An 8,911-nucleotide genomic window follows, 5' to 3' on the forward strand; every position below is an offset into this window, starting at 1 on the left:
GGTTGGCGTTAGGAAGGGCATCCAGCTGTAGAAACTCTGCCAAATCAGACTGGAGCCTGGTGTTGCCATCCGGTTTCACCAGTCCTCAGTCAAATCGTCCAACCCATGCTAGCATGGAAAGCGGACGTTAAACGACGATGATGATGATGATGATGATGTACACATATGTGTGTGTGTGTGTATATATATATATATAAAAACCAAATAACTCATTTGACCAAGGTTGAAAAATGATGGAGAACAAATTCAAGGGAGATAATAACTCACCAATTCATCAATCAGGGGCCGTTCAGTTTCTGATACGGCAAGCTGCTTTCTCTTACGAAGCCGGTGAAGGGTGTTTTCCCTAAAAAAGATTTCAGAAATAAAAATATATAAATATATAAATGGAATCTTATTTTTTTGGAAATATTTCCTGAAGCCTGTATCAAACAGAAATGTTCAACAATAGAATGTCTAAGCTGAATAAAGAGTAACCTTTAGAAGACAGGTGTCTGGTCTGAAGATTACTATCTCCTACAAGTCTTTGAGGCGCTGTAGAGGGTCACAGGCACTGTCTTCTTTCCTGGCTATGAGGTGATGAAAGCTTAAACAGGATATCAAAACAACACCTATTACAACCAGATAGTAATTAAAACATATGCAGTAAAAACCAGCAGTAGTAAAAAACAGTAATGTCACAATACTGCCGACTACTAGATAAGACATCGGAATGTCACAATAATGCCTAATATCAGGTAAGACATCACAATATTTAATGACATCGCAATATCACATCTCTAGTGAAAAAAAGGTAATGTTACCATCTCAAGTCACACAGACGCATAAGGGCCGATTTCCTGGTTTCCATGGCGTATACACTCCCCTCCTGGATGGGACGACGGTCCCTCGCAGGATTACTCATTTTTGTCAGCTGAGTGGACTGAAGCAACGTGAAATGAAGTGTTTTGTTTAACAACACAACACGTTGCCTGGTCCAGGAATCGAAACCACAATCTTATGATAACTATATATATGAGGAATTTACTTTTTTAGTTGTTTCGGTCATTTGACTGCGGCCATGCTGGAGCAACACCTTTTTAGTCGAAGAAATCGATCCCAAGACTTATTCTTTGTAAGCCTGGTGCTTATTCTATCAGGCTCTTCTGCTGAACCACTAAGTCACAGGGATGTAAATACACCAGCATCGGTTGTCAAGTGATTGTGGGGGTGACAAACACAAATACAAACACACACACACACATATATATATATATATATATATATATATATATATATATATATATATATATACGACATGTTTCTTTCAGTTTTCGTCTTCCAAATCTACTCACAAGGCTTTGGTTGGCCTGTGGCTATAGTAGAAGACATTTGCCCAAGGTGCCACACAGCGGAATAGAACCCGGAACCATGTGGTTGGGAAGCAAGCTTCTTACCACACAGCCATGCCTGTGCCTAGGAATTGTATTAAAAAATTGCTAAAATATTTTGCAAATTGTAGAAATATAACCAAATTATGACAGATAAATTTTAACAATATCTTATATGGACCTCAGCTGAGAACCACTGATTTCAAGAAGAAAAGCTGCCAAAACTTACCAAGCCACTTCTTTACCGGCATAAAACTCTGGATTGTCTGCAAGTGTGGAGAGATGTTCATGACTGCAACTTTCCAACCAGTCAACTACAATCTAGAGTACAAAAATAAAGAATTCTTATTAACAAAGAAACTGTTAGTTTTTAATACAGACTTCCAATTTTTGACACAAGGCCAGTAATTTCAAGGGGCGAGGCTAGGTCAATTGCAATGACCCCAGAGCTCATCTGGCACATATTTTATCAGCCAAGAAAAGATGAAAGCCAAAGTCAATCCTGGCAGCATTTGAACTAAGAACACCAAAAGCTGGAAGAAATAATATAAAGTATTTTGTCTGGTGCCGTAACAAATCTGCCAGCTTGTTGCTTTAATTCTAATTTCTAATGATGCTTTCTTGTTCACAATACAGATTTAAAAGTGGTAAACATCATTAACAGCATCCGTAAACTGATTATGGAGGATGTACTTAGAGTTGCTTAAGATGTCACCACACATCAGATTAAATAGTTAACATATAAGCATCATTATTTAACGTCTGTTGTCCATGCTGGTATGGGTTAGATGGTTTGACCAGAGGTGGCATGTTGGGTAGCTGCAGCAGATTCCAGTCTGATTTGGCTTGGTTCATATGGATGGATGCCCTTCCTAACGCCAACCACTTTACAGAGTGTGCTGGGTGCTTTTAACATAGCACCGCAAAGGCACTTTTACATGGCACCAGCACAGGACCCCAAGGGGACTGGTCTTAACACTTCTGCTGCAGAGGATGGGTGTTTTTGTATAGAGAAAGATTCAGCATCCTGATGTCGTCCTTCAGTACTTTGTCCCATAAAAGAGGATACTGTAAAATATATAGCATATATAGCATATGTGACAGAGGCAAAGTGGCTGAGCTTTCAAGTGCTGGGCCTCACAGAAGCGAGGTGGCTGAGTTCCTTTCGAGCATTGGGCTTCATGGAGACAAAGTGGCTGAGTACCTTTTGAGTGTTGGGCCTCACAGAGGCAATGACCGAGACCTTTGGCATCATGTCGTGATTGAGAAGAAGACCCATCAAACCGAGTAAAATTGCAGTCATGGCAGATACCAGTGTCATGCAAATTGGCACCCATGTCAGTGACACATAAACGTACCCAGGTGTCGTGCCGGTGGCACATAAAAGTACACATTACACTCTCGGAGTGGTTGGTGTTAGGAAGGGCATCCAGCTGTAGAAAACCATGCCAAATCAGACTGGAGTCTGGAGCAGCCTTCCAGCCCTTTCAAACCGTCCAACCCATGCCAGCATGGATAACGGATGTTAAATCATGATGATGATATATATATATATATATATATATATATATGTATGTATATGTTTGTGTATGCGTATGCATATGATTTTGTGTGTACCCTTGTCTAGACTTCATGTGATGCATGTAAATGAGCATCACTGTCATACAAGAGGGGTTGTTTGCTTCTTCCATGAACAAAAAAAACAAGTCTAGCTATGGGAAAATACTACTTTGGTTGGTTGGCAACAGGAATAGCACTAGGCTGTAGAAATTCTGCCTCAAAACATTCCATATTAATCCTGGAATCATGGAAAAGTGGGTGTTAAATGATGATAAAATATATAAATGTATTGTATTTGTGTCTGTGTGTGTATATAAATCATTGTTTGCCTATAACATGGCTAGACGTTGCAGCTTTTGTTTGAATGGAGTCTTCTCTATAGAAATGAAACAATATTCTATGCAGGGACGAACGCTCTTTCTCACATATATGCATAAAATAGGGAAGATGTTTAACTAAGAGGAAATCAAAATATTACTTGTGCTTCTCTGACACTGGAATCCTTCTTAAACAGACGAGACATCAGGTTGTATTCACTGGGATATTGGAGCTGAAAATAATAATGATAATAATAATAATAATAATGATAATAATAATAATAATAAATAATAATCCTTTCTACAATAGACAGAAGGTCTGAAATTTTGGGGGAGGGGACTAATCGATTACATCAACCCCAGTGTTTCACTGGTACTTAATTTATTGATCCCTGAAAGGATGAAAGGCAAAGTCGACCTTGGTGGAATTTGAACGCAGAACATAAAGATGGATGAAATACCGCTAAGCATTTCGCTTGGTGTGCAGACGATTCTGCCAGCTCACCACCTTAATAATAGTAAATAACAATAATAATAATAATAATAATAATAATAATCTCATGATTGATCAGACTATTGGATGTTGTTATACAACGCTGGTCACAGTGCGCTTTGCTTTGTTTTAGCTTTTGAACAATGCCACCCCACTAGTTAGGCAAACAGTTCAACATTCCGTTCAACTGGAAAGCTATTCCGTTGCAGGGTTACTGCATTTACAGTTGAGTGGACTGGAGCAATGTGAAATGAAGTGTCTTGCTCAAGAACACAATCTGCTACTCAATCTTGGAACTGAACCCACGACCACTAAATCGTGAGTGTAACACCCTAACCACTTGGCCATATGCTTCCACAATAATATATTTAAAGAATGTAAACAAAACCAACACTAATCCCTCAGCAATGAAGTTTAATACTTTACTAGAATTAATTACTGAACAAATTATACTTTTTTCTGATTAATTACTAATTATATTTCCCATGAAAATTCTTACTCATAATATTAAAAATATTCTGTAAGACGATTCACAAGAGTTCATCTCTTCTTTCTACAACTGGAATTACATGAAAATAGAACCTACTGACATTGGCTCCTCTCCGTCCTGCTCCATTTGACTGTCTTCAAGGCGATTAATCAACAAAGAGATGAGAAGTTGCCACGTACAGCGCTCAGCGTACAAAAGGTTGTAAACATCAAGCTTTTTATTGTATCTGTGTGAGAGAGAGAGAGAGAGATAAAGACACAAGAAATTTTAAAGTTGAGAGTGCAGCTCTTGAGTGGAAAGAAGAGAAAGAAGTATTTATTTTACAAAAAAATGTAATTCTTTCTCTTGAATGAAGAAGAAAAACATCACCATCATTGTTTAACATCCATGTATTTTATAAATCAGTTGTGCCTGTTTCTTGAATAATATCTGTTCCTGTCTGGCAGATACAAGGCAGACTCATATACACACATGCACAGATATATATATACACACACACGCACACATATATATACAATTAGAGGTTGTGTTAATTTCATGAAAGGATGGTTTCATCCAAGGAAATACTGGTTCAATACCTAGTATTTTTGGGAAATTAATTTCCTTTAAAGTTTATGTTCATATAAAAGAAAAAGAAAATGGAGACTGGGAAGTTAATACTTGTTTATTATTAACAGCAAATTAATCATCATCCTTTACAGCTGTTTCAATTAATACTCAGTAAATATTAAATTTATTTGACCTGAGTATAATATATGTGTTTATGGATTCATTATAGTAGACTGTCCCAATCTTCATTTCTTTTTAATAGTATTTAACAAAGATTTTCTTTCACCTCAGGACATAACTTAAATTCTGCATTATTTTAAAGGACTTTTTTGCATTAATGCAGACATGTAAGTAATTTATCTATTATTAAATATAATATAAATTATTTACATGTTTTTAAGTTATGAAACAATTTGTCGTGATATTTGGATTTTCTTATTGTCAAATAAAATTTCATCAAACTAATTCTCTATCATTTATGACTTTATATACACATACACACATATATATATGTATGTATATATATATACACACACACACATATATATATATAGGCACAGGCATGGTTGTATTGTAAGAAGCTTGCTTCCCAACCACATGGCTCCAGGTTCAGTACTACTGTGTGGCACCTTGGGCTGACCAAAACCTTGTGAGTGGATTTGGTAGATGGAAACTGAAAGAAGTCTGTTGTATATATATGTGTGTGTGTGTATGTGTGCACATGTTTTTGACTTTGTTTCTGTGTTTGTCCCTCAACACTGCTTGAAAATTGGTGTTGGTATGTTTCTGTAACTTAGAGGTTCAGCAAAAGAGACTGATAGAATAAGTACCAGGCTTAAAAAAAAAAAAAAAATTCGAGATTGATTTGTTTGACTAAAAATTCTTCAAGGCATTGCCCCAGCATGGCTGCAGTCAAATAACTGAAGAAAGTAAAAGTCAGAAGAATAGAAGCTACTTACTTGACTTGGTTTGGGGCAGCCCTCATGATAATTGTCTTGAGAAGGTGCAGATGTTCAGCACAGACAGCCTCATACTGCTTCAACAAATCAAACAACTGTTGGGGTCTGATTGATTCTTTGAATGCTTGCTGGAACTCACTGTAGACTCCAGTACAGGCTAAACATAGCAAACAAGATGATGGATAGATTAGATGCAATTTTGGATAAATGATACAGTTTTAGCAATTATGTTATTTCTGGAAAGTGGCATTATTTATGAAGCCTATAAACATACTCACCAGTTGTTGTGTCTATATTTCACTTCTCTTTCTTTTTTAACACAACTCATGTTTATGTCCACCCAAAAGTTTTCTGCTATAACACCCTCTAGCTTCCTCAAGAGATCATACATTTTTCAGGGCAAGTGAAATCGAAATCGTAATTGAACCATATTCGATGACCGGCACCTGTGCCAGTGGAGCACTAACAGCACCGTCCGAGCATGATCATTGCCAGAGCAGCTGTCTGGCTTTCATGCTAGTGGCACATCCAGTCCTCAGTCAAATCGTCCAACCCATGCTAGCATGGAAAGCAGACGTTAAACGATGATGATTTATTTGGAGAGATTTTTTTCTCTTCTCTCCATATATATACATATATACATACATGTATAGACACACACTATTGAGAAAAGTATAGATTGATGCAGTGTAAAAATACTTTTGGATACATAAACAAGCATCGTTTTGAAAAAGAGAAGTGAAATATAGACAAGCAACAACCAGTGTGTGTGGGGGGCTGACTTCATCAGTTATGGCTCTACTCAAATATAGCACAATTTGTTTTCACACAGTTTCAGATCCAAATACTTGCAAAAAGAATCCAAAATCAAAACTTTTAGAATCCGTTTTGTAGAAACTGGTTGTTCTTCCTGCCGCCAATTATTCAACTTCCAAATTCAAAATATACAATGTTACAATATTCATTTTTATCTTATGTTTATATTGTTTTTAAAATGTTATCTTAATTTTATCACAGACACAAATGATTACTTCCATACACATGGACAAACCGTTCTCACTTCAACACTTCTGTTAACTGAATATTCCTTTGTAACAAAGTGGCAAACTGGCAGAATTCTTAGCATTCCAGGCAAAAACACTTAGCAGCATTTCGTCTGTCCTTATGCTCTGAGTTCAAATTCCAATGAGGTCCACTTTACTTTTCATCCTCCATCATGGGCTGGGTCAGGGCAGAGCATGCATTTTCTGTTGGAACATTTGTTAACCTGTATAATGTGGACGGCCTTTCTTTTTTTGCCACACACTCTACTAGAAGAGGAGCTGAAATAATTCCAACTTACCAGCAAGTTCTGGGTCATCTTGTAACAAGAGACCCAAATTAGTTGTTGTCACATCATCAAACACTCCCTCCTGAAAACACAAGCAGAAACCCCACTTTTAAAAGCAGTTTCATTACAAAAGTACATAAGCACAAAGACAACATTAACACTTTTGTTATGATATTTCTGTTGAAATACACTGGCTTTGTTCCAATTAATTTTCAAAATAATCCTTTCTATTATAGGCACATAGCCTGAAATTTGTGGGGAGAGGACTAATTGATTAGATTGACCCCGTGAACGACTGGTAGTTATTTTATTAACCCTGAAAGGATGAAAGGCAAAATTGACCCCAGAATGTAAAGACAGATGAATGTAGCAAAGCTGGAATGTTTGGAATGTAAATTAACATGACATTTTGATAGGTTTTAATTTAGGTCACTTTAAAACAAAGTTTGTATGATAAAAATCAGGGTGGGTTGGTAAGTTAAGAGTGGGCCCTGCCCACTCGTAACTTACCAACCCCTCAAAAAACAGATCTAGGCTGAGAAATTACCAATTCTTTAAATGCACAACATACTGTTATTATTCATTTATTTTCATGTTGGTTTTTTTTTTTTCCATGCCAGCATGGGCTGGGGCTGGTTATGCAAAACAGGTGTAGGATACAGCCGTGAACTCACTTTATTTGTCAGGTCTTCGCAGTCACAGCATATCTCCAGAGGTCTCGGTCTTTCGTCATTGCCTCTGTGAGGCCCATTACATTTGGACGATAAATAATACTTACAGATGGAACCCAAACCAATCCCATTGCTATTTCTGAAGAAAGATTAGATTACCTTCAGGTGAGACACAAAGTTCCATCTTTGAGAAAGAGAGGGAGAGACAGAGAGAGCATGAGTGAGATATACAGTAACATGATGGTTGTTGGTAAAGAGATTGAGTAGAAAGAGCATGAATGAAGAGTGATGGTGAGAGAGAGTAGAAGAAAGAGCAATGTGAAGGAAAGAGAGTGTAACAAAGATAGTTGGTGATAGGGAGACCTGACATAAATGTGATGGGTGGGAGAGACCCAAATATAAATGCTAAGCATTGTAACCTCTCATACTACTATTATTGTCATGTTTATCTTTGTTTTACCTGTACTTGCAAACTTAAAAAGGATGACAATGATACAATCAAATATGAAGATACACAACTTACCAACAGTGACTGGTTTGCAGGACTGCCCGCAGGGGGTAAGAACACAGATTCACTGAATGACTGAAGAAAAAGATATTAAATACAAAAGATTAAAGCATTTCTATCTCTAGAAAGAAAAAATAAAAGGGTTTTAAAAAGTTTATAGTTTAGGGAACAGAAAAGTTTTAACCCTTTAGCATTTAAACTGACCCAAATATTCTTCCTGCTTTATGTTCAACCTGGCCAGATCCAGCCTCTCACATGTACTCTACAATGTCTTTCTAAACATAAACAATCAAATCATTGAAATTTGAAAGCTACAAGATAATACATGAGTGATTCAAAGTGACATGAATATATAAGCATTATATTTGACAGAGTAAGAAGAATTCTAATGTAAAAGTAAAAGCTACCTTCTTGGGAGTCATGTCGACTCATAAGGGCCAGTTTCCCAGTTTCATGGCGTATATATTCCCCACCTGGATGGGACGCTGGTCCTTCGCAGGATAACTCACTTTTGCCAGCTGAGTAGACAAGGAGCAATGTGAAATGAAATGTTCTGCTGAATGGCACAACGCGTCACCCGGTCCAGGAATTGAAACCACAATCTTATGATCATGAGTCCAACACCCTAACCACAAAGCCATGTGCCTACACAACAAATTCTAAA

General features: G+C 37.1%; 1 protein-coding gene across 2 annotated transcripts in view; it reads right to left on the reverse strand.

The window, feature by feature from the left end:
• LOC106872989 (nuclear pore complex protein Nup107) overlaps window positions 1-8,911 on the reverse strand; it is a 36,531-nt gene that overhangs the window by 17,087 nt on the left and 10,533 nt on the right. For both annotated transcript variants that reach the window (XM_014920179.2, XM_014920178.2), the window contains exons 6-12: window positions 8,263-8,322; window positions 7,081-7,150; window positions 5,739-5,895; window positions 4,327-4,456; window positions 3,409-3,480; window positions 1,600-1,691; window positions 268-346 (exon numbers count right to left, since the gene is read on the reverse strand). In XM_014920179.2, coding sequence (XP_014775665.1) covers window positions 268-346; window positions 1,600-1,691; window positions 3,409-3,480; window positions 4,327-4,456; window positions 5,739-5,895; window positions 7,081-7,150; window positions 8,263-8,322 — 660 coding nt within the window. The remainder of the gene's footprint in view (window positions 1-267; window positions 347-1,599; window positions 1,692-3,408; window positions 3,481-4,326; window positions 4,457-5,738; window positions 5,896-7,080; window positions 7,151-8,262; window positions 8,323-8,911) is intronic.

Source organism: Octopus bimaculoides, chromosome 22 (assembly GCF_001194135.2).
Source record: "Octopus bimaculoides isolate UCB-OBI-ISO-001 chromosome 22, ASM119413v2, whole genome shotgun sequence".
Lineage (NCBI taxonomy): Eukaryota > Metazoa > Mollusca > Cephalopoda > Octopoda > Octopodidae > Octopus > Octopus bimaculoides.